At 33.9% G+C, this 27522-nt stretch overlaps 3 protein-coding genes across 3 annotated transcripts; 1 reads left to right on the forward strand and 2 right to left on the reverse strand.

Annotated features, from left to right (window-relative positions):
• The first annotated feature begins 8365 nt into the window (after nt 1-8365).
• Nucleotides 8366-11192, forward strand: LOC145562588 (protein RGF1 INDUCIBLE TRANSCRIPTION FACTOR 1-like). The gene is made up of 3 exons (XM_081622908.1): nt 8366-8833; nt 8934-9149; nt 10386-11192. Exons 1-3 carry the CDS (start codon nt 8606-8608, stop codon nt 10680-10682), a joined length of 741 nt encoding a protein of 246 aa, XP_081479034.1. The 5' UTR covers nt 8366-8605; the 3' UTR covers nt 10683-11192.
• A 3592-nt stretch (nt 11193-14784) lies between these two features.
• On the reverse strand, nt 14785-19107 carry LOC145562589 (zinc finger CCCH domain-containing protein 12-like). Its single transcript, XM_081622909.1, has 2 exons — nt 17746-19107; nt 14785-15291 (listed from the first exon to the last, which is right to left on the reverse strand). Exons 1-2 carry the CDS (start codon nt 18491-18493, stop codon nt 15026-15028), a joined length of 1014 nt encoding a protein of 337 aa, XP_081479035.1. The 5' UTR covers nt 18494-19107; the 3' UTR covers nt 14785-15025.
• A 1990-nt stretch (nt 19108-21097) lies between these two features.
• Nucleotides 21098-26053, reverse strand: LOC145562590 (uncharacterized). Its single transcript, XM_081622911.1, has 5 exons — nt 25304-26053; nt 24528-24790; nt 23878-23995; nt 22439-22647; nt 21098-21840 (listed from the first exon to the last, which is right to left on the reverse strand). Exons 1-5 carry the CDS (start codon nt 25766-25768, stop codon nt 21423-21425), a joined length of 1473 nt encoding a protein of 490 aa, XP_081479037.1. The 5' UTR covers nt 25769-26053; the 3' UTR covers nt 21098-21422.
• Between the last annotated feature and the right edge of the window lie 1469 nt (nt 26054-27522).

Genomic DNA, 27522 nt, shown 5'->3' on the forward strand with positions numbered 1-27522 from the left:
AAGTTGGAGTACGGGTAGGCAGGTGTAAAGTGCGGCCAATTGGCGAAAGAAACTTTGAAAAAATCTTAACAATTGCATTAGACAAATGGAGTTATTCTAAAGGTTTTTACTTTTTCTAGTATCGAAGAAAGATGAAATTTTAGCTTTCTTCTTTGTACAATGAATCTGTACTTGCTTTTTTGGATGGATATTGAGATGTGAAAATTTTAGTGATCGTTTCATTGAATTTAATGTGCATTGTGCAGTTCTAGTCACTTAAACATTATAAGATGTTTTACTTTGCTAGGAAGTACTTGTATTACATTATATTTATATGAAATGACGAAAATGTAGCATATGAATGTTAGATGCCAACTTGAAGGAAATTATATTTATTAGGGAAGTTAGTTGCTTGGTATTGGATTGAATATTAACCACCAAACATCAAATCATGTTAAAAGAAAGGCGTCATAAGTGGTTCAGATATCAAATTGTGAATAACTTATTTAAGTTAGTCATTTTTAAAAGTGTAAAACATTTACCTAAAACCCTATTCACTTTATTTCTACTTATTTCAGGGCTAATAAGTTTAGATAAGGGTTAATAAGTATAAATAAGTTAAGAAAAACAAATTCAAATAAGTTATGATAAGGGTTAATCAGAGCTACCAAGTTTAATAATAACTAAAATAAATTCTAATAAGTTTAGATAAGTAAAAATCAAATGAATAAAACGCGCCCTATATCTTATAGATAAAATTAAAAATATATATCACTTACCAAAACATTATATACAGAGAGAGTTTGACATATTAACTACATTCGCTAAACAAAATATACATCCAAACATCTACGAGTATCATAAAATGCTCCGTACAAAAGAGTACTACCTACCATATCTAGTAATGGACATCCCATGTGCACAATGTACATTTTGTGAAAATTAAAAGTACAAGTGGTACGTTTATTAGTTGCTTGGACGGTGGATATACATTTTTGGTCCACACTCTAAATCATACTATTAGTAGAGTGTACTTCAATCTGTGTTACCTATTCTGTGTAAGAAGTTGTGTAATTTGTGTTTATCTATTCAATCCTTCTTTTACCAACAACCAAAGGCAAGCCCTCTTCCACCAATCCTTCTTTAAGTTGTAGCTTTTGGCAAAAGGATAACAAGTATTCCGTAATTAGTACATGCGTTTCATCTCCCACCAACTTCTATAGATTTTCACCTTTTCATCTTCATCTTTTATTTTTGATTTAGTTTGTACGAGTATCATTTTTCTTCTATTTGTACATCTACATCTAACCTAAGAAAAGAACTCAAGAAATTTTCCCCATTTAAAATTAAAGAAATACATTTCATCTAAACATGTTGTACACAGAAATAACTAGATAGGTTTATGTCCATCTCGAATTTATGTTTATAGTATAATTCTTATAAACTTTTTACTATAACATTGCCTTTAAAATCTACTATCTCCATTTCATATTATTTGCAACTTTAAGGTATTATTTAAGAGATATAAAATATTACAAAATTGCAAAAAATATGGAACGCGGATAGTAATAAACTTGACTCGATTAGTCAACTCAAAACCATACACGACCTAAATTGACTAACACACCATCTGCCTATAACCACAACCGAATTATCCTGAATTAAAACAGCTAGTTGCAATCCCAACCTGTGCGTATCAAATTCACTATATCTTTGTCATGCATCATGCTGAAAAGACCAATAATAAACCTCTACTACCCACATATTTTAAAGAATTGTTGAAATCTTCATTATTGAATCTTTCTCTTCGTAAGCAATCTTATTCAAATTAAGGAATCAATTTGCTTCACTAATTAAATTATTGAGAATGACTTGAAGCAACAATTATTCTTCCTTACAAAATTAAAATTCCACAAAATACACCCTCCTCATATATTGCCTCTTGTCACTAGGAACAATAGATATTTTATGATTTGTACAACTAACTACAACATTCACCAATCATTGCCTGGCTGTCATTTTAGATCATTGTACCATTATTGTTGATTATAAGGTAAGATAATAATGATCCTTCTAAAACAATTTGCAAGTATGACATTCAAATTTGAGATTACCTAATGTTATTATAAAACTTAACTGCGGAGTCTAAAAGCTTTCAAGATCCGTATAAAAGAAACAAGAGCACATGTAAGCTAAAATTAGCTTGACTATCTATACTAGAATTTTATTTGTGGATGTCGGTAACTTAATTGGGAGAAGATCAAATCTCGTCCACATTATTGTTCTTTATAGCTCTCTATTTCACCTAAAAAATATAATACTACGAGTATGAGACTTTTCACAATGGGTGAATTTGCTGATCATGAATGGACTATCGCTGAGGAAGAGGGTGATATCGTCAAATGATATAAAATCGTCTCATACTAGAATTCAACCCCGAAAAGAGAAAAAAAAAAATTATTCGAAGGACACAAAGTAGGTCCATTTTAGTATCAAATAAAGAAAGTAGTTCAAATAGGAATTTCAGCCCAATAACAAAACAATTGGCCCAACTAAGTCCATCAATTAAAAGCAAGAGTATAAGCCCATGATAAAATGTCATGGAAAAAGCCAGAATTATAGTTGGGTCAACTCTTTAAAAAGTTGATATCAATTGGATTATTATTTATTAATTTTCTTCATTTCATTTTCAAAGGGTTGACAAAAAATTTGACAAATTAAAAAAGAAAGCATGAATCATGACGTTAAATAAAAGATGGAGTGCTTGAATTGTTTGTCTTCAACTTGCAGAATGAATGCAGAGATGGCTGACTCTGACCATTATACCAAGTTATTTATTAGTACTGCTACTCTTCACAAGGCACTCCCATTAAATTCTACATAATTTAAATTTATTTTTATATCTATTTTGGTAGTACACGATATATAGATATATATTGAACATTCTTGATTAAATTGATGGTGACATACTATGGCTTTCTTAGTCTAGTCCTCTAGGATATGCTTGGTGATACTAGTAGAGGTGTCAAAAATCAACTCAATTTTACTATTTTGTTTGATTTGAAAGAAACTCGGTTAAAATTCAATCTATATAGGTGCAGTATTTTAGCATGACTCACACTTAGGGCTTGTCCACTTCAACTTAATTTCAGTTCTGTTCAGCTCCAATTAGTTCAGTTTAGCTCAGTTCAGTAAATGTGAAAAGACCCTTAATCCGACTAGATTTAATCGAACCGGACTTGACTTGATTCAACCGAATGTAATCTAGTTCTGTGAATTGGCACCTGTAGACCTAGGTATTGTTTTGTTCAGGCTATACTAGACAAGATAATCAGATAAAATTAAGATTATGTGTACAAGTTATTTCTAGAAAATTGAACTCTCTGATAATGAGATTTTTTTTTTCCTCTCATTTTTCAATTAGGGATTGTGACTAATTGAATGATTAGGTTTAGTTAGGTTATTGATCGATCTTTACTTGTTAATATGAAATCGATGATGATTGTTTAATGAGTCAAACTGTTCTTGTCTTTATTCCCGACAATACATTTGTGATGTTGTACACATTTTTTGAATTCTTTTAACAAAATCTATTCAAAAATTATTTATATTTCACAAAATTTGATATACTTATGACAGTCACCACACATTGTCTCATAATAATTACAATATTTTCTTTATCGTTCCTTGTGCTATCCGAGACTTAAGTAGCTCTTCTATATTAGATAAAGTTACAAGGTAGTAAGACACTCATCCAAAACTTAATCACTATTAATAGAAAAAATCACTAAATTTTAAAAAACATCGAAAATGGTAAAAAAAAAAAAAAAATAAATAAAAAAATTGAATGACGAGGCCTTATCTATCTGAACTACAAGGGTTCCTATTAGCTTGGAGCACTTGTGTTTGCATAGTGATAATATGATACTAGCCTTTTTTTTTTTTTTTTTTTTTTCTTTTAAAACAATAGCCTTAACTTTTCCCATACCAAACCTATGATTGTACTCGTGTTTAAAATTTTAATCCCCACTAAAAGCACTTTAACGATGAAAATCTCTAATCTTTATTTTTTTTCTCACTTTGAAAATATTTAGTTTATTAAATTGGATCGGATTGACATCTAGTGAATTTTAACCTTGTAGTTTGGTGTGGGACATTTCTTCTTAGAAAATGTTTAAGGGATTTGCTAAGAAACGTGTAAAAGTTAGACTCTCTAACTTTGATCACCTGAATCAAACACGAACTTTTCTTGAGTTAGTATTTCAACTTTAAGACCAAAAATCACCTCATCAAACTTCTTCAAAGGGTAAAAAGAAATTGGCACTTTCAATTGCATGTCCTCCCTTACTTTTTTACAAGTATTATATTGCTTTTGAATTACAAAATGATGTGGAGAAAAAGTAGATAGCAAACTCAGCTATATATCATAATCATCATGGAATCCAAAAGTGCATATACCCTCTTTCTTAAGGAGCTTAGGGTACTTTAACACCTTGACCCTAAGTTTTGCCTCTTGTAAATACTTGTTTGTTTGTCTCTTCTTTATCACATCTTTTTAAAATAAGGGCCTGTTCTGATTTATTGAACTGAACTAATTGAAGTTAAATTGAACAAAACTAAAGTGAATAGAGCTAAAATGAATTGTTTATGAGAGAATGAAATTAGAAACTAAACTGAATTGAACTTATTAGAGCAGCACTGAAATTAAGCAAAGGGAACAGAAGTAGTTGTTATAGTAGCCGATACTAACTAAAGTGTTGAAATAGTAAATAATCTAAATAATTCGTCCAAATAGGTGACTTGAGACATTCAAGTGAAACCAAATGTTAAATGTAATGCAACGTAAGTTTCGTGGTAATTGTATGTGATAAAGAATTCATATGAACAAAATTGCATTAAAATGAGACTAACATTAGACTTTCAAGAGAAACCAAATGTTAGCTAGGCATGAAAAATGCGGTCCATTTTGACGCTTCTTCTATTTTCATTCGCAATATTCCTGTTTTTTATTAACTTTTTGTGTAATTTGAATGAGTCACATAGATATTACAAAATTATAAATGAGATAGGAAGATCAAACATAAACATATCTTACAAATGCATTCAAACTTTACAAAAAGCATTAATTTCACTGATGATTTTATTTTTATAAATTCATTGTTACAAACAAAGTTTATACGGATAGTACGTAGTTGGATTCGAGGATATCTTGACCACCATATCTAAAGATTATCTATTATATTAGTACGGAGTAGTATTAATTTTGTTTTTTCAACTTTTAATGGAGCATATCTTGTTACTAAAATAAGTCATTAAAAAAGCTTTGAAATATTATATTTTGAAGGGGCATAATTTTTTTTTTAAAAAAAAGGGAGCAGTATTGGATGAGTACGTGTCAAATTTTGAGATCAAGTGGCAAAACTGAATGGGACACTTGTCAGTTTCTGCAAGTGGATATGTGTTGTGGCCATTAGCCCTCCAACCTAACTTAAATAATGCGGCCTTCAATTAACTAATTTCTTTAATAAATAAATAAATATTGAAAAAAGTAAAAAGAATCTTAGCCTCCATTGCCAATGACAACTTTTTTTTTTTTTTTTTTTAATTATGAATTTGTTTTAAAGATAATAATGTAGGAGTAATAAATACTCCGTAAATAAGAATATAGAAATGTGCGACAAAATAAGGAAAAGCTGAGAGGAAGATGTAGCACGTGAGAAGATGAAGTTCCTTTAAGAGAACGCAACTCTTCCCCCCGTGGCCTATAATTGGTTTACTTAGTTTTGGCTCGGGAATCCATACCCGATATCGAGTTTTTTAATCCGTGATCCGTTTTTTGTATTTAAGAAAAGTGAATATTATGTGATTTAAAAATATTAAAATAGAGGAGAGAGGTAGTTAAAAGTATAATTTAGTGGGTGATGAGATTATAATAAAAATAATAGTATAATTTTTGACATAAAATACTTTTTAATTAGAGTGTGTTGTAACTATTATGACATTTCCATTTTAGGAAAGTGTTGTAAATATAAAGAAACGGAGGAAGTACATCTAAGAGTATTTTGGCTCGAGAATCCATACACGATATTGGAAATCTGCAAATTATTTCATACATCTGAGAGGACTTATGAATTAAGAGTGCCAGCTTTTTGCCTTCTTGCCCGACTAATTATATGAGTACATAATATTTGACCTCACTTATTTGTCTCTAGAATACTGTTGTACTTACATATTTTAATTTATTGACTTAAATGTATGTTTGACTTTGCATTAAAAAAAATACTCGTATAAAATTCCATTGCCTCTTCTTTGCTTTATTGACAATAATCAAGTTAATTCAAGAAGTGACGAGAGTAGCTAGGCTGTATTGCTGTAAGGTATACAAGTATGTTCCACTCACTTTTAGCAAAAATAAGTTATGCAAGGTGAAAACTAAAAATTATGACTAATTTATGATAGATAGAATATTCTCATCTTAGGTTTAGGATATATTTTGTATAACATTATCTTTGATATCTGTACATATCTTATAGTTACCTAATATGATTAGGTTTCTCATTGTAACCCTATAAATATTGATCAATGGAAATCACTCTAATTAAGGAGTTTATATTATCTTATCACAACTTAGGTGAGATCTTGGGATCATATATAAAAATTCTCACCCTGCCGGTGGGTTGGAAAATTAAACCCACCGGCGGGATATACACAAATTTTTTATGCTTCCGCAAACACACACATATAAATTTTTTTTTTCCTTTTCTCAAAGTTTTTTTTTAGAATCTTTATGTAACCTTGCGCCTCCCACCGACAGTAGCAACCGCGAAAGCCGCCTCCATCATTGGTGGCAATCGCATACACTACCGCCTCCCACTACTGGCAGTAACCACATCTGCTAACCTTCTCCATGTGCTGCACTCTATTTCCACCTCCTCATGACCAACAATAATGATTCTTACATTGCCCCATTGGTTTTTCTACACATAATCACATAGATTTTGTTTTGGTGGTCGTATATCAGAATAAGGTCAACTACTTTTGCAGATCTCTTTTGCTATCAAGTTGGCTCCTCTTATTGTTGCAGCACTTGGAATCTTTGTGGAGTATTGATTCTTGCTACCTGGGTTTCTCTTTTGAGATTAATTTCAAGCGGTGAAATTTAATCTTTTCTTGCGCTATTTTATTTGTTTTTATTCAACTGTGATTTCATGTAGTAGTGTTGTGTCTTCTCCCTGATGATGGTTTGATCCCTTAGCTTCTTCTTCTCTGGATCTGCAACTTAGCCCAAGTCTGTGTGCGGCTCTTCTCCTTCTCCTCCGGCCTAGCAGTGCTTATCTCTACTGTATGTAGGTCGTGGTTGTTGCTTCTCATCGTCATCACCGGCACATGTCTACTACTTCTCTTTTGATCATGGATTACCATACTATCCTTACCGCTCGATGCGTGATTCAGATCCAGTCTGAGCATCCGATTTTCTCCCGCTCTGACTGCGGGGGTGTGATAGAGAATATCCATAGAATATTATCATCTTAGGTTTAGGATATATTTTGTATAAGATTATCTTTGATATCTGTACATATCTTATAGTTACCTAATATGATTAGGTTTCTCATTGTAACCCTATAAATATTGATCAATGGAAATCACTCTAATGAAGGAGTTTATATTATCTAACAATTTAGTTTAATAAGTTTAGATGAAGATATCGCATCTTAAAAAAGATAATCAGAGTGTTCCCCAAACATGGTTGATATAAAGTTTCAGTTCCACCATCGGCATTCACTCAACAAACTTTATTGTTCATACATATATTGGAATAGAAATCTAGAAACACCATTTTAAATACTAGTCCGTTCAAAAAAAAAAATAAAAAATAAAAAATCCCTACTCAGTAATACATGAGCATTAAGCCATTAACATACGAACCCAACCACTACTAATACGGAGCAACATTTACATTCATAATAACAATTATATTTATACTTTAGTAAAAATTTATGATCAACCTTAATATATGAACAATGTAAAAAATCAATAGCGATACCAAACAATAAAAATCTTTGGATTTATTCGATACTCTGTGTTTAATTAATTAAATTTAATAATAATAATAATGTGTGAAAGAAAGAGAGGGTATTGAAAAACAAAAAAAGGGGTGGGAAAGGAGAAGATAAGCACAAATGCACAAGTAAAAATTCCACCCACCCAAGTCCCATACATAGACGATAGACCAAGACCCACACGGCCATACACACATAAACATGAAAATATAAAATAAGAAAGAAAAAGTATCGTCTTTTTAATCTTCCCACTTTCTTCTTTGTCATGCTTGATAATTGATAACTACCTCATCACTTCACTAGTCTTTTTTTTTTTTTTTTTTTTTTTTTTTTTTTTTTTCTCACACCCTCTTTTTAAGTTTTTATTATTTTTTTCTACACAACACCTCCCGTACTTTCTTCCTTTCTTTTTTGATCGTTAGATCATTATCTTCTCTTACTTAGCCAATAAATAGTGGGCTATATTATTAACACCCAAAAAAAACCAAAAAAAAAAAAAAAATAATTCCCACTATAAAATAGAAACTAAGGTCAAGAATTTTTATCTGATTTGAAGGAAAAAAAAAATGGGAATAATGGAACAAATGATGAGAACAACAGAAGTAGTAGAAGATGAAGAGAAGATAAAATGGCCTATTTGGTTGAAACCCCTTTTGAAAACTAGCTTCTTTGGGCAATGTAAGACTCATCCAGATGCTCATAAAAGTGAATGTAATATGTTTTGCTTGGATTGTATGGACGGCGCGCTTTGCTCTGTTTGCTTATCGTCTCACAAGGATCACCGCGCAATCCAGGTACTTTTGTTATTCTATTTGATTGATTAATTGCTCGTTTGAGCAGAGCCGTTTCTGACATTTTGGAGGCGGTGGAATTGTTGTTTTTTTTTTTTAACAGATAAGGCGGTCTTCTTACCATGATGTGATAAGGGTAACGGAGATACAAAAATATGTGGACATAACAGGGATACAGACTTACATTATCAATAGCGCCCGCATCGTATTCTTGAACCAGCGGCCGCAGCCTCGCCCCGGTAAAGGCGTTACCAATACTTGCCTTGTTTGCCACCGTAGTTTGCTTGATTCCTTCTCCTTTTGCTCACTTTCCTGCAAGGTTAGTTTCTTTTCTTCTTTCTAATTTTACTTGGTCAATTTATTGTTTGTTTTATTGGTATGAATTTGGTCCAGCACAAAATTAAATTAAGAAATTAATTTGTTAATTGTGTTCTAAATCTGGTAAAAATGATGGGATAACATGTTAACAACCATTCAATAATGTAAATTTAATCATTGATAGTGTTACTAGGAGGTGTAAGTGTAAAATATGTTACCCTTAATCAATGTGAGTTCATGTATGTACCCCAAATTGGTTAAAGTATTGGGTGGTATTCGGGTATTGAATTTACTTGTATTATTTGCTCTTTGTGACCGTCTGTACCCTTGAAATGTACGAATGAGATCGAATCTCGTCCACATTATTGCCAATTGCGTACTCTGTGCAACATTAAAATAAAAAGGGATCGGATGGTCTAGTAATTTTAGGTAAATCATCATAAAAAAAATGCTAAAGAAATTGATTTAACTTTATGCTAGGTATATGCTTGATTCCAATTTTTGGGGAAAAACGAATATAGTTCGTTGTTATCGATTCATGATCAATTGGTAGATGATTCGAGATAGAATGTGCGTGTACATTTAGATAAGCTAATCTAAGTTGGATCGGGCAACAAGTTTATTAGTTTAGTTGATTAGGTGATTAGGGCGGCGGCAGTTGCACAATCTAGGCATTCTAACCTTCCACAACCACAAGCGTCCTATTCAATTACGGTTACCTTACTTTTTTTGCTAACTATAGTATGGTTGCTTATACTATTAAGCTTTTGACTTTTCTCTTCAACCATTCTTGTGGCGACAACTCCCATCTTCTTGATCACGACCTTTCCCAACTACACTAATACTCTTTTAATCAATGTTACCTCGTCATCAATGGTTTTTTGTTACTTGTATGACGGATTTTCTTACAATGACTACAATGTTATTGTGTGCTAATTGCATTAACAAATGAACATTGTTGAGCTAAAAATGAGATTGACTAATAAATTGAGATCAATGGCATAGATTCTTTTTTCATTTGTAAACCGTAACATTTTTTATTGTAACTAATAAATTTAGATCAATGGCATAAATGTGATTAAAATCGACTGCAAAACGAACTATGTAATTTCTGTTTTTTTTACTGATCAAAACTGATAAGAATGGATTGAGATTGATAAATTTTACAGAGCAAAATTGTTACATTAGTAAGATTTTTCTCAAATTTAACCATTCTCCTTATGTTTCATCTTTTCAGATAAATGGGACATCAAAAAATTTCTGGACTGATAATAAGAGAAGGATCGGAGAGACAGGAAATTCAAATTCAGACTCGGAAGAGTCCTTGAATAACTATTACAATGAGAAGGGGAGTGCTGCTTATAACAATTATAATTACAGTTACAATTACAGGAAGAAGCTGCAGAGTTTTTCACCATCAACACCGCCAAGAACGACTTCATCTGGCTCAGGCGGTGCAGGTTACAGGTCTGCAAAGCGCAGGAAGGGTATACCTCATAGAGCCCCTCTCGGGGCACTTCTCATACAGTACTAAAACTGCTGCCAGCCTGCCACTACAATATTACTACTACAGCTACCACAGCTCGCTACATCTTTGCTAGTTAACGCGATCTATACTAGTCCGTGCAGGAGTGCACTCTGTAAATTACACAAGACTAATAGCTGCAGGTACTCTCTTCTCGAGTATTGTATATGTACATAAATATAGACAGTTAGGAAAGACTTATAGAAGATATGAATAGAAGCAATACAAGTAAGTTTAAGAGCTTTTTTTTTTTTTTTTTTTTCCTTTCTTTTTTTGGTACACACACAAAGGTATATGTATGTGGGGAGGAAATCGAACTTTGATGTAAATACCGATATACTACGTATATGTAATGTAATGGTGTAGGTATATGGCGCTTGTTCGGATACAGGGGAGGTTCTGTTATTTTCTTAAAGAAAGAAAAATTGGAATAAATCGATCATAATACTTTAGGTAATGTGAAAACAATTATGTAATGTATGTTTGTATATAATTGAATGATGAAAGTAACTTGTCATATTTGTTAGCAATAATTTATGAAGTTGGATTTGTGATTGAAAAGCATGTTATTGGTAGTAAGTGCGCGAAAACAGAAGCACGCAACTTAGAAAGTAGGAAGTAGAAGCAATCCATAAACTAAAACTGGTGGATTTGTTTCAGTTTATTTGTTGTTTTGGGGTTTTTTGGCAAAGCAAGATTGTAGGAGTAGGTGATGATCGTCTCCTGTGAGAGTTAGGTTGTTTAGTTATGCCTTGCTAAGCTACGATACATTCAAGTTTGGTTAACTTATCAACCTCGATTGTTTCGGAACTATTATATATGAGACGAGTTGATTCATCGTGTACAAGTGTTGATCCATACCCAAAGGTACGGAGTATAATCATCGGTTTGTGTGTAGGTTCGTTCTGAATTGGCTTATTTCTTGCAACTCTTTTACTGTACTAAACAAGTTCAACTGCTTTTACACTAGAAAACTAGAGAAGTAGAGCATCTACCCCTAGCTAATTACATATAATTATGTCCAAAAAGTTGTTAACTATACACATAAATTATGGGATTTGTCTTAATCAATTGGGTGACAAGGAAAGTGCAAGATCCGAAAGTTGGGGTGATCACCAACTACTTGGAAGTGCTTGATACAATCACGGGACCATAGATAATACTCGAGACCTGAGATCAAATTCAATAAAGGTTTAAAGATTACCGGTAATACCGGTAAAAGTAGCCTTCTATAACTGGAAGAGCTGCCCTTCTAGAGAATGTACAGTAGAAAGATAGAGTGAGAAGGTGGGGCCCAGTTGAGAGGAAGATGTATGTAATGTGGTTAGCTAATCCACCCTACAGCTGACCATGCTCCTATATTCGTTGCCATTAATCGTCGCCACTTTTCGAATTCCAACAAATGCCTTCTTGCCTATGCAATTATTTATTCATAACAAATATTAATATTATATTAATAATTGATTGCAAAAATATTGATAGATTTAAAGACTCAATCATTTAGACATTTAAATATAACATCTACGTATATTAATCAAATGTGTAATGTGTTACATACATACTTTTTTTTTTTTTTAATTTTTTTTTTTGACAATATGTTACATCTATTACATTAAAGTAAATTAAATTTTACTTGAAAAAAAAAAAAAAAGTTGGATCAAGTTTTACTTGTAGTGATGCATTTTGAACTAATTTACAGTATAAATGAGTTTGATGAGAATTAATCTCTTATTTTGATTAAGATTTTACAATTAGTGAGATTCGAAAGAAATGTAATTTGTAATTTAGCTATTGTAACATATTATAAACTTGTACTCGACTCTATATCTCTAAATGTTCGGCCACCTTAATAGGGCTTCTGCTTCTTTACTTGCAAATATATTTCTTTGCCCTTCTTACCAAATGATACGGTGTTTGATCTTAAATGGGCTAAATCAACTATGAGACTTAACTTAATAGGCTGGTTAGCATCCACATTACCAACATATATTGAATCACGGAATAATCATTAATATTGACACAATCCTTTTTTTTTTTTTCCCTCTTTGTGGGTGGTACAAGTCAATGACGAACAGTAAAACAAGTGAATAAAATTAATCAAAACAAGTAGCCTTAAGTATGCGTCATATCACTCTTTTGTGTGTCTAGCTCCATGCATGCTACCATGCTGCAGTAACCATAACTACTAACACAAAATTTAATTAATACTAAAATAGTAATTAGTAACATCACATAATTACTTTATGCTTATAAAAATGTCTCCATCTTAGAATAGTATAATTCAATTTAATGTTCACCACAAATTCATCATATCTTTATAGTTTAAGAAGGCTAGGAAAGAGTAGAAAGCATGCATAATAGAAATTCATCATTCTAAACCTTTCAGTACTTCCTGAGCCAGCTTGCCCCATGCCTTTTCAAGGATACAAAACGTTTATAACACCTAATTCATGTACATCGTCACCCATGCATTTTTCGAGTTTCAAATAAGTTTCGCATAAATTAATCATCTACTCCGTATTAGGTAACTTTGTTTGTACGAGTACTTTTATTTTGATGGCTCGTATATTGACGGTCCAATAATTGGAGATGGTCGTTTTTTTTTTTTTTTTTTTATTTTTTTATAAATTATTATTATTATTAGATATAGGAGGGCCTATATATCGTTGGAATAAAGAGTTAGTTGCAACTTATGCTGAAAAGCAACGCCAAAATACCAAATTATTCTTCATTTTGGATGGCCCCCTTAAACATCAATTGTACTTTCAGTGCCTTTCGTTGGTTAGGCGATCAACCACAATGGTACAATACTCACTTTTAAATGCCAAAAATATTTCTAATAATTTATGGTTCATATTTATTGTGCTTTATCCTTTTTCCATCATCAAATAATTGATCCAATTTTAGTTTCTTTCTATCGCTGTATATCATTTAATTTAATACGGAGTATCTTTTTGTGATTTATACATTAAGTAAAATAAAGTCATATGAGTTGTTATATTCATCTCGTGGAAATAGTAATTAGACAATGCTAACATTTGAGTGGTAAAATGATTTATACAGCACTATTTAGAAATCGAGATAAAATGAATAATAATGGCATGTGACTTGGAATAAATGCTTTCTGATGCTATTCTTTTCAGAAAGTAGAATTAATCCACGTACACCACACTTTTAAATATGCCCTCATCTATTTTACACATAATAAAAACAGTGTAAAAAAATAATATAGTCAGATTACAAAAGTTTATTTCATAAGGTACTCCTTTTAACTTGAGATAGTGATTTCCTTCTCAATACCAAATATGGCTTAATTTGGAGTTACATTTCATACAACCTTCAAAAGTCTATAAATTGTTAATTTTCATTATTAGAAACTTCATTATTTTTTTGGTTTTATGGGAAGAGATATTTAGATTGAAGGTGGCTAACTAGTGACTAATAGGGTAACTAACCATTAGAAGTTGAAATGGTAATACTAGTAAGAGCTTCCATGTTTCACTCGGTCGATTTTCACAGGAGTATACTTGAGATAGATGGCTGGTGCAAAGCTCGTGTACTCCGTGCTTTTTTGAAAGAAGGTTGCAATTCAAGGACCCTAGTGTATTAATCAATGCAAATACCCCCATAATATATAACCCAAACTAACCGGATTGGTAACGGATGTTCCTTGATGCCCTGCTGCTGCACTGGTGTAAAGGAAAGAGAGATTTCAGTCTCCCATCAGCTTCTTTGGTCCCCTGCTGTCCTGCTGATACCTTGCTAAGCTGGTGGTTCCGTGGTTGGCTACAAGAACAGAACAGAGAATTCCTTGGTCTTAGGCCACTCTAACTCAAGACGCTTTTATGACTGCTCTGATCAGCACCATCGTTTGTGTCTGAAGCTAGATATCCTTCTGCAATCGCCATCAATAATCAAATCTAAAAGGCAAAATCAAAAGTCTTAGCCAGAATATATATTTACAGTTGAGCAAAGAGGTTCTGCCCCAAACCTTAATGACAGCTTTATTCCTACTGATCAAGCTGATTAACAACAGTATAAAGGAGGTAATTCAAGATAAATCTCTCGAATTCCTTAAGCACTGCAGACTGCACTAAGTTAAGCACATAGGTAAATACAAGATAAAATTGATTTATCAGAGAAAACGCATGACACAAAAAGTTTTGGCCTTGGCTTTGAACACAAGAGTCACATATGTATATAAAACTCAACAGCTCATTACACAAAATACAAACTAGATGACAGATTCACAATGACCTCCTGGGCCAACCTACAGAAATCTACAGTCCCTCCTCTGTAATCATAGACATAGAACGGAAAACCTCGATGAACCTGAAGATATTATCACAGAGTTATTCAATGTCATCAATCCAGTCACCATATATCCTGCTTATCTTGTCAGGTCCTTTCCATTTCTGGGCAGGCCTTTGCCCAACTGCCTGAGGTATACTTGAAGTCCTCTGTGATGGAATTCCTAGTCCGACATGGTGATATTCCTGACGAGGGGTTGATAAACTTGGAGATGCATCTGTTTTTGTGGTCATACCACTTGGCTTTGTTTCTGTCAGCACAGAGGAGTCTCTGCCTTCCCCCTCAGTACCAGTGAATTTGTGCAATTCTGCCACACAGCAACAAGATGTTAGCCATATGCATCCCCTGGATAAAGATAAACCATGAAATACAGCCCTAATTCCTCTTTCTTTCCACTCTTTTTATTCTTTATCTTAAATTGGGGATCAAGAGGAGACAAATCAAGAAGCCACTGTAAATAAACACTCCCCAATTCCCCATTCCCAGTACTCCATAACTGTCTTTTACTCTCTAGAACTTATAATCTCAAACAGGTACAAGATAGGTTCCCCTAGCTTGACTTACTAAAATAATTCATGAATTTGGACAGGCCAAGATAGAGATGTGAGTTACTTAGGGAAGGGTTGAGGGGGGCGGGGGTATACGGTCCAAGAATAGAAATTGCAAATTCCATATCCAGGGAAGGAATCCTCTACAATGTCAAAGAATTTTTATTTGGCACTAATTTGGTAATCCTGTTACATCCTTAAATGTCATTCACACAATTACAAAAGGCACCAGTATATATTCTGTCTCAAGTAAGGTATCGAGGTCCACGACATGCGAAGATTTTATTTTTAAATAGTCCAATAGAGCTAGAAGAAAGCTTCCAAAATAAAACTCTTTTACACTAATTAGGAAAGTGCAGATAGAAGCATAAAGATCTCTAGCACTCAGCTTCAGAAAAGACAGATTGCACAGTACATGTCTGCGTACAAACCCAAAACCGTGTAGCTGGTTGCACAATATCGCAAAAAAAATTTCAACATCATTTGATTCCAAAGCTTCCAGCCATATGTCATAAAGATATTTTGTTGATTTGGTCAACAAATGCAAATCTAGTTGTTCTACAGTTACTTAGAAAATGCTTGGACCCTTGTAAAACAAGTTTGGCTAAAATCTAACTAGAAATATAAGCTTTGAAATTGAGTCAGCTGTAAACCTACGAAACATACGTGCTGACTGATTCTTCGTAACCTTTTTTAAAATGCCCCCTCTCTCAGCACAAACACAACCAAGCTAGAAAATCTTTGGGAAATAACAAGAGGAATCACGAAAATCATAGCTCAAGTCTTCATAGCATAGAGCACACAACTCCCTCAGTATATATGCACAGAACCATCCAATTATTATCATGTGCTTCTATGAAATGGGGGCAGGGGGGCTTCAATGGATCTCTAAGTGTGAAAGTTTTAATGAAGGAATTACAAAAGCACATGCCTCTGATTCTATAAACTTGAAAAAAATCCCAAGAAATGATCAAAGAAATACAAAAAGGAAAAAGATTTCATGAGAAACAAATAATTACTAGTTTCAGCTTCAAACAATAAGAAGAGATGCAACCGAACATGAACAAACATGTCATAGACTCATATAAACAAACCAAGTCATGAGACTTCAAAGAAGGAATTAAAATCTTTCATAAGAGATAAGAGAAAACTCTCAAACGGCTTGCAAATAACAAGAAAGGTGCTAACAGGTAGATGAAACTTCGATGTCAAATAAGAAAGGTGCTAACAGTATATGTTGAGAGTAATCACATGCTATGCATAAGAGTACTATATGTTCTATGAAACTCTAAGCTTTTACAATTTACAAATCGAAGAAGTGACTCCATTAGTACTACATACTATTCATAAAGAGCATAGATCAGGTTTTACAACGTTTAATTTTCACCACTATCTATAGAAGGAACTCAAGTCCACCAACTGCTGCAAATTTATGGACAATTGAAGTTACGGAAGCCAAATTATGGACTCAGTCTTTCATCAAGACTTAAGACCACCTTTCCAATCTTTCCCAAACTTTTTCACACAAAAAAATACAAAATCATAAAGGGAAATTATCAAATAATCAAGTCAAAAACCTTTTATTAAAATGATGGTATATTACTGGAGTCTTAAATGGGACAGTGTTGCTGTGGTAGAAGAGTCTTAAATGGGACAGCGTTGCTGTGGTAGAAGAGACTAAGAATCTAGAGGAAGATAGTTATCAAGTAAAGCATGGCGATTTAACCATTGCTAAAATGGGATTGATTTCAAACTACAATGAAGCGAATGCCAGAATAGCAAGAGTTTAGTGTAAATGGAAGGGACTACCAGAACAGCAACATGTAAGAGGAAAAAGGCTACATATATGGAATAGTAATTGCAAGGATTAATCAGCTCCCTCATTCGGCTGTACATAGTTCCAATATTATGTTGCTTATAGTGAGAAAGTATGTTACTTGTATAAAGCCCCCATTGGAACCCGAAAGAAAGCTATTTCAACCCGAAAGAAAGCTATTTCACCCTGATTTGGGAACATGGATTGCATTTCCTACTTTTTGTCTGTTTAAGTTGAGCAAACTCAGATAAGATGATAGCATCCAATAAGAAACTTAACAAAATCTGACCAGCTTTTTAAATATACTCATTACAAGTTCTATCCACATGATAGTATCATTATAAGAAATCAAAGCAAAGTACACTAAACAGATATATTAAATGCGGACGAATGATACCTGCTAATCCATGGGCAAAATGGCACTTGCTCCCAAATGGGCAACTACCGGTAGTCTCCCACTTGTTACAAATCCTGGTCTTCCAATTCGAAGGCTTCTGAGTTGGACCATTAGCACCAAAAGCGCCGCCAACAGTGGGACTCACACTTATTGCCACACTCTCTCTAGCTCTTGATTGCTCATCATGAAGGAAGGTGCAGTTCTCTCCATAGGGGCAACCCTCTTCAGTATAAAACTTCTTACAATGCCTTCCTTTATAGGTCCTCGGAGATTCATTCCGCAATTCAGTGGTGCTTATAGTAGGTATCTGGTGCTCCTCCCTCTGCTCAACAGTAACACCCCTTTCCTCCTCATGAGCAGCCACAATCTCTTGCCAATTCGGAGGCGGCTTCCGGAGCTCTTCCAAGCCATGAGCAAAATTACAGTTAGTGACATAAGGGCAAACCCCGGCACGAAACTTACAGCATAGCTTAGTCTTATAAAACATCTTCCCAATGGCTTTCGAGCGGCTGCTCGCCGCAGAGTCACCACTCTGGGAGCTCCTAGTCTTTTTATTGGGTGGCTCAGCTCCGGCACCCGACCGCAGGGACGGAGGTAGGTAGTAATTAGAACTTGGTGTTTCACTGCCATTCCAACTTCTATATTCATCTTCAGTAGCCCATATTGCCTGATCATTTGGATTAATCCCACCCCAATTGTCAAATGATCCACCCATTTCCGAAAACCCAGGTTCAGTTCCAAAATCCATCCTCAAAATTACAATAAAAAATCCCCCCAAAACAAAGCCTAATTATCTAAACCCCAATTGCGGTGAAGTAACCCAAAAGCCCTAATTTTTCATGAACATAAAAATCAAGCAATAGGGCAAAATCATAGCTAAGTTTTTGGGGGAATTTTGCACCACACTATAAACTAAACTAAAATCAAATCAAAGCAATAAACATTCAAATGCAGAAAAACCCACACATCAGTCACCAGCAGCAGAATGTGAAGAACCCAGAAATTACAGTTGAAAAATTCTCAACTTAAACTGCAAAATGTACATGAAATTCAAAAAAATTTCACATTTACAAGTACCCAGATAGTAAAACATGAAAACTTAGTCACAATCTAAAGATAAGATGAGCAGATTCCACCCAAAATTGGGAGTTTGCGAAAATCGAGGATATACTAGAGAAATCTTAGAGTTGCAGAAAAATGGTGGTGGGATGTAAGAGAAAGCTGACAACTTACAAAGAAAAGTGGGAGAAAATGAAGATGAAGAGAGAGAGATTGACATTAAGATTGTACCATTTTCAAGGATGTGTTGTTTGGTGTACTGATGATGAAGAGAGCGCGAGGAAGTAGAGAAGATGGCAGATAATATAGCAGTAGATATTCTTATAAACCTTTACGAATTATGAGTTAACCATAATTTTATTATTATTACATAACATGGTTAGATTAGTTACATGAAATTTTTTGATATGTTTTTGCTATTTTTGGATTGTAGTTGGATAAGGCAAATCTATTGAAAATATTTTTGTCTGACTCTCTTCAATGGTGAGACTTAAGTGAGTTTTTTTAGAAGAGAGAATATTTTTTGCAAAGGATACCAATAAGTTGGTATTTAAACTTAGCAACTACAAAATAAAGTTGCTAAGTTTAGATACTCAATTTTGAGTCTCATTTGACAAAAAGTGTGGGCCCTTATCAATATTATAATATGTTTTGTAATTTATTTAAGTTTTACTTTTATTTTTTTTTCTAAAAGAAACTTAAAATATGATTTGTTGGGCCATAAATTGAAAGTGACATTAGTATACTTTAGAAAGTCTTACCATTGAAAAATTAGACTTTACATGAGTTGCTAAATTGAGAAGTGGATTGGGTATCGCCATTAGAGGTAAAAAAACCAACTCATTTTGTATTTCAATACTAAAAGTTGAGTCTCACCATTGGAGATAGTCTTAGTAAAGGTTGGAGTTGATGAAACTGACTCGGCCTGAATTGCTTGAATTGTAATTAAAAGAGGATAACTTGAATTTGAGTAGCGTTGCAAAATTTGAACAAAAAATATATAAGAACATTTATAAATGAAGTGAAAAATCTCGTGATGGGTTAGGTCCGACCTTATCTAATGATAGAGATGAAGGCATATAAAATCATTTAGTTTCAAGAACTATATCTAATTAATTTTTCAGTTATGAAAATTTTTCTTTGGTTTTTCAAAATCATGCACCGATTTAAGATTTCAACATTAAGATTAAAGGCGTGCAATGAAATATTAAGTAGCTCTAATCATCCAGTCACAAGAATGTGCCTTGTATCTTTTAAACTTTGTCATTGTGTGATACATTTAAGAATTCAATGTCAAAGATGAAGATATGTAAAATCTCGTGATGAATCATGTCACACTAATTACCCGATCCAAAAAAAAATTGTATAATGCATAGTTATTGTACACAACAATGTCAAGATTTGATATAAACTTGTCTACCCCCGGAGCTCCACCCCTCAAGCTCACTTTTAAAAGTTTTACGCGTCACTAGTCTTACCCAAGGTTGGCATTATAGGGATGTTAGTGGGGCGGGTCAAGTAGGAGACCCGCCCCAGTGAGGTGGGGATGGGTCTCGGTTTGGCAGGTGGTGGGGCGGGGATGGGGATAAAAACCATACCCGCCATGGATGATGGGGCGGGGGTGGATTTTAAATTGTACCCGCCCCATCCCCTTCCCGCCCCGCTTCGTACCCGCATCATCCCCACATCTATATATATTTAAAAACAAATTTATATACTTTTATAATATTTTATAAAATAATTATAATATTTTTTTACTACACTTATATTATAAATAAAAACGTGTGTAATATTAAAAATATTTTTTTTTTAATTGTAATCCGTATTAATTATGTAGTTGTGTATTTGTGAGGCGGAGATTATGTGGGTCTTAGGTGGGGATTAGACGGGTTTTTGGTGGGGATTAGGTGGGGGTGGATATCCAAGTGGGGGGTGGGGCGGGGATGGTTTTGGAGTTGTACCCGTCGGGACGGAGATGGGGATTAATTTTAGACCCGCCGCAGGGATGGGGATGAAAATGTTTGGTGGGGATGGGAATGAAAAGACCACCATCTGTCCCGCCCCATTAACATCCCTAATAGACAAGGTTTCAATCCCTGATTTATTTTCTCTTGAATAAACGTGTTATTAGTATTGCTCTTGCTCATTTTCCTACAATTACAGGTAAGTTTTACCGAAATTTTATTTATGTATTTTGGAGCTTTGCTTATTACAATTATTAGACGATCAAGTAGATAAAACAAATTTAAGGAAATAGAGATAATTCATTCAAATAAGAGCCAAGGAACAGATGTACAAGAAGGCACCAAGCAAGAACCCAATAGTTCGTCTACTCGTACCATCCACGTTACCTTCATTTAATCATACATTATGTCCAGATGATACAACTGATTTCGTTACCTAAGGCAGTGCTAAATCCTAAGGGCATCAACATATTTAGCCAAGAGGAGTAGAGGACATCAATGGAGGACAAGGGAAGAAAGTAAAGTGATTTCCTATTTTCGAATATAATCGGTGATGTACAATGAAGAATAAACATTACTATGAACAAGTGAACTAATATGGAATGATGGTGTATTCAACATACAAGAAGGCACAGAGGAACAGATATATTCCAGTCAAATAGAGGAATCCTCAAGATGGAAAGCAAATGACTCTGCCAATTCAACAGCGTCTTGAACCCTAAGCCGAGTCCCCTGTTGGCCAACAACTACAGCTGCAATCCTAGCTGCTAATGTACCCATGTCTTTTACATCTGATACTCCTCGTAATATACCGTACAAAATCCCCGAAGCATAGGCATCTCCTGCTCCACATGTGTCTACTGGTACACAAGGTGATGGAGGAATGTATACAGATTCTCCTCGGACTCCAATATAGGATCCTTGGGGCCCATCGGTCACAGACACAAGTGGGACAAAATGGCTTAGATACCTTGTTGCAGAAGCTGTGCTTTCCTTCAATGAAAAATTACACAGAGCTCTAGCTTCATCACTATTTGCAAAAATTACATCAGCATAGTTCCCTATTATTTCCCTGGACATATGAAGAGGTGACATATATCAGTCATGGAAATTATTTAATTAAAAAAAAAAAAAAAAAGAGGGAATTCAAAGGGAATAATTTAGGTTGAAATACAACGTTATATAATAGCCTTATGACCTGCTTAATGTAAATGTTGGTGCAAAATTACTTCAGAAAAAGCCACTTAATAAAGCAAGCACATACTTCGTACACAGTATACTGCTTACTACACTGATAGATCCAGTTTTCTCTAGACTTCAAACCTTATGTACCAAGATACAGCAAAATGTAGTCAGCAGCATGGAAGGCTACCATTGACAATGAAAGGTTGAGAATGATGAGATAACGAAGGAAATCTTAATCATGTTTGAATGTAACTTAACATGGAATATTCTATTTGATATCAAGATATTGTATATCCACTAGCAACCATGTGATTTTAATCAATTTTCATCACCAATTAACCATCCATTACCACCAAGAAATAAGGGGATGAGTCATAGCAAATGCCTAAATACACAAAACTCATCACAATTCCTTCACATTAATACCTTACTCTGTACTAAAAAAAACCATGCAATCAGTAAATGAAGGATAGCAAATGTCTAACCAGTAATCATCATAGTGCCGCTCAATGCAGGACACATCTGATGCTGTAACTGCAACAAGGGCTCCATTGCTGTGTGCATCTTTGCATGCTTTTGTTATTGATTTAATAGTATCAGGGAGTTCAAATAAATAGCCTTCAACAACAAGAATGCTTGTCTTGGAAACTATGTCGGACAGTCCAGAATCATAGTTAATTTTGGACGATGTTCCCTGCAGTCAGATTGATAGAGGTATATAAGTCTTTCAAATTGGAAATTTGAATAGATTAGATGTGCTTCAAACAAATCTTAAGAAAGGGCAAAAAATAGAGTATGAGAAAATTAATCAATAAAATATTGGAGATCGAGGAACACTTAGGAGAGGCAAAATTACTCAGACAAGCATGTGCGCAGGTCAGTATGTTAGTGCATTGTTTCAAAATACTCTTTTCTAAATATAAAACTAATGACAGAAGATCACAGAAAGGTATCAATAATTTATTAAGATATAAGCAAGAAATCACAAAGATATCAATCAAATCCTTAATGATCTCTTGCAATCATACCCTATCAGTTGAGCTGTCAGGGATATAACTAAAAAATATTTCTTCATTGACTGCATTCCTAATCCTTTTTAGGGTCAAAATACTTGATATTTGGTGTGTTCCTAATCCTTTTTAGGGTCAAAATACTTGATATTTGGTGTGTTCCAAATCCTTTTTAGGGTCAAAATACTTGATATTTGGTGTATTCCTAGTCCTTTTTAGGGTCAAACTGTAACTCAGCTTTCTTCAGAAAATAGTACATAATCAAAGAATTTCTACATCCTGTGAGAATGCAACAACACTATCATTTTCTTTGTCATTGTCGCTGTTTTTACTCTATGGCAAAGCCTAATAATGATTTAGGTGATGACAGGGTTTGAAAGGAGAAAGTGCTACTAGACGTAAAATCTCTTGTACAAGCTATTACTTCGACTTTGATTAAATTTTAAAGTAGCACCATTGTACCCCAAAAAACAAAATGTCATTGTTGTAGCTATCAGTCTATCAACAACATTATTTTCTCGGGACCTTTTCTACTAATATATGGATAAGTTATAATCGCACTTTTATTAGTTATTTTTCAAAAATGACTTTGAGGGGGTTTCATACACAGCAAATGGTAACTAAAGAAACATCCAATGTGTGACAAACTGCACAAGCTAGAAGGCAAAGATTACACATTAAAGCAGCATTAAAAAAAATCAGTAAATTCAGTATACCACCCTCTAAAGCAGATGATAAAATAAAATTCAAACCAATTGCAACTCTGTAAATCTTACACAGGTAAACCCAAGACAAAGACCTGCCTCATAACCATGAAAGTAGTGGCTTTCCTAGAAACCCTCGGAGCTACATTGATTTAGGCTTTTGACAAACATTGACCGATTACCGTAAGATATAGAGAAAGGATTGAATACCTGATATGCAAGCATTGTGCGCTGGGCATCAGGAGTAGTGAGAACTATAACTGTCCCAGTTGTCCCATCCTTGAGTGGTGTCGACAGAAAATCAACACCTGCTCTACGCAATTTGGCCCTACAAAAATGGCAGGAAACGTCAATAATACTAGTAGAGAATTGCAGAATAACTTGTATAAAAATGTATAAAACTAAGAAAATAGATAATATAAAGTCGTACAAAGCAAAGTCCTAAGCTTCAGCAAGAGCAGTCTTCCGCATTGTATACACCCACAAACTAATTATCGTAGGAATACAAATTTTACTAAGGATACATAGGCTGCACCATGAAGCAGATTTGCAGATTTGTATAAAGGACTAGACTAAGTCAACAGCAACAAGTAACAATTAAAAACCAGACAAAAACCTATGAATGATTTCAACTTGCAACAGATGAATGGACAGTTTGTATATTCTAACTTTCTTTTGATATATATAGTTGGATAATGTAACTGTATTTTCACTGTAAAATTTTCAACAGAATCAAATAAGCATCCAAAATCTAACACAGTGCTTATACCTCATCCATAAAGGACTAACAAAGCATCTCATATTTTCTGTATACTTTTTCAAATCAATTGAAGGGAAATATGAAAGAGAAAAACCCTCACCTGTAGAATCCACCCAATGGATCACTACCAACACTGCCCGCCATGGCAACATTCAGAACAGGTCCTCCTACAGGAAGACTACCAAGCCTTGAAAGAGCAACAAGACTATTGGACAACGATCCACCCGCAGCAGCCTTATAGCTACAACCATCCATTGCGCGCAAAACTTTACCTCTTTCCTCATGATGCACAAGCCTCCTTGTCCCCTTTTCTAAATCCAGCCTCTCAAGAAATTCCTCATCGACAACTCCCGAGAAATCAACCTATACATATGAAAGACATAGACTGTGATTGAAATAAAATACACCAATGAAAAGTAATGGCATAATAAGGGAGTTCAAAGCTAGAAACAACTTCAAATTCTCTTTTTGCCTAAGATAATACAACATCTTTTGCATCAGAACAACCTTCTCTCATACACAATCAACATTCTACTTTTTTTTTTCTCCTTTTTTTTAAAGCAGGTATACATGATCATGTCATTCAAATGCTGAAATATGAAGTTAACAACTAGCATTATCAACGGCGCCGGCCGGAGAGGGGAGATAATATTGCTATAAACAACCAGTAAATCATACAATGTGCAAAAACCCATTAGCATACTCAGCAAAACTAAGAACACATAGAAAACAACATCCACTTAAATACTCTATCGTCTCAATTCAATTGTCACATTACTAATTGAGATAACATTATCAACGTGACAACTAATTCCGAACCAAAATATAACTAAATAAAAACACTTGATTAGGTAAAAATGGGAATAAAGATAATACCATAGCTTGGCCAAGACCCAAAACATCCCAACGGTCAACATCAGGAAGATTAAACCCAAACTCTTCTTCTTCAGCATCACTCACAATTTCAGCAGCATCTTTAAAGGGTTCATCATCTTCGGCGGCGCTGCTACTGCTACTACTCCCGATAGAAGCAGAACCGTCAGATGCGGCGGCGATAGTAAGTCGAGAATCTTCAAAACCCTTTGATAATCGACCCGAATAATGACCCGAAGAAGTGAATAAAACGGGTTTGGGTCTAATTAAATTTAGTTTACTTGCTCCATTTAATAAGGGTCCAACTCCATTAGAATAACTAACTATCTGTTTATGATGATTACGGAGAAATCGGAAAAGTGCTCCAGTCGGCGGAATTAGAGATGATGATAGAGAAGAAGAGGCGGCGACAACGGCGGCGGCGGTTGTTGGGGTAGTAGTGGTTAAGAATTGGAGAGAGATTGACATTGTCAATAATGAAATGAAATCAAAATTGAAATTATTTTAATCTATCTAGAATGTGGTGCTACACTTTGTGAGGTTCGGGTCGAGTTGGAATTAGTCGGAATCTAATAGGCTCTGAATTATCGTAACTTACTAAAGTTAAAAGGATAAAACAGAATTAGAAGGTTTATCAGCTACATTCAGTGGAGGAGAGAGAGGGACTTCCTCGCTCAACTCCCTTTGTAATGGTGTAATCTGGAAGGTTGCTTATCCTTTCAAAGTTTCCCTTCTTTTTTCTGGATTTGTGGATGAAAGTATGAAACGTTGTTATATTTATACGGACTATCCAAATCTACCTACCCAAGTACTCCGTAACCCTTTGTGGAAATTACTGATTTACCCTTGTTACAGTCGGCCTCATTAAACCCAGTATAAGGAAATGGGCCTTTTTCGTGCCTGCTGACGTCGGACCCATGACCCATGAAAGTGGGTTATATAGCTAAAGCTAAACAGCATGCTTCATAAGTTGTTCAAATAATTCATCCACGATTTTATTTTGCTGTCTTTGGTTGCATTATTGCAATTTTTGTTAAAACAAAACATATAACTCCCTCAGTTTTTTTTTTTTTATAAAAAATAGTATATTATTATAAGTGGATGAATAATTTATGATCATAATAAAAGTAAGATAGAGATCATGAAAGAGAAAATATGTGAGACAATAAATATTTCTATCATTTAAGTGAGGACTATGGAAAATAGAAAAATGATAAAGTAATTTGAACGAGGTTTAAAGTAAGAGAGAGAAATAACAAAATATAGTATAAAGTTACCAAATATAGAAGTGATGCATTTAAATAAATAACCCATAAAGGGGAAGTGATGCATTTATATATATAAAAAAAAAAAGTAATATGGAGTAAATTGCATAAAACAAGGCTAATTATTTGTCATAGTATTCTATAAGAGTTGTTTAAGTATCGCTTTCTCACATGTTAGTTGTAAGGTCTTAATTTGTCTAGTCTCTATGACTATATTTAACAAATTTCAACAAAAGATATTAAAGGTCAAAAGTTATGCACATTGTATTATACCTTGCGTTGTAGGGTCTATTCACTTCAGCTTAATTTCAATTCAATTCAGTTCATCTCTTAATTTTCTTCTCTCATAAAATATTCATTTCACCTCAATTCAATTTGGTTCAGTTCAGCTCCAATCAGTTCAGTTCAGTTCATTTCAATTCAGCTCCAATCAGTTCAGTTCAGCTCCAATTAGTTCAGTTCAATTCAATTCAGGTCAATTCAGTAAATGTGAATAGGCCCTTAATTTATTATGCTTAATTATTATAACACAAAGTTTCTGGTGGAGTTTTTGTGGAGGGTTATCAATTGTTATTTTAAAAGGTCGTAAATGTGGTGGTAGATAGTCGAATGCTATTTCTAATTAAATAGGAGTTACTGAGTTAGTGTGAGACTTTAATTTTGATTAGTGAAAATCAAAGAATACTGGAAATAAAAATGGTTCATTTCAAGGACCAAAACTAAATTTAGACTTACAAAAAAGGAAAATGGACAAACTACATTGGGACATACATGTGCTTTAACTCAACTATATAAGGTTCCTCTAATAGCATTCTTAAATTGTCTATTATAACTTAGGGCTTGTTATGTTTACTTTATTTTCACCCATTTCATATGTAATAGGTTCAAACAAGTTCAGTTAAGTTCAATTTACGAAAACACAAGTTCTAATAAGGTTTATCCAAATACCAGATTACA

This window comes from Chenopodium album, chromosome 10, assembly GCF_948465745.1.
Source record: "Chenopodium album chromosome 10, dcCheAlbu1.1, whole genome shotgun sequence".
Classification (NCBI taxonomy): Eukaryota; Viridiplantae; Streptophyta; class Magnoliopsida; order Caryophyllales; family Amaranthaceae; genus Chenopodium; species Chenopodium album.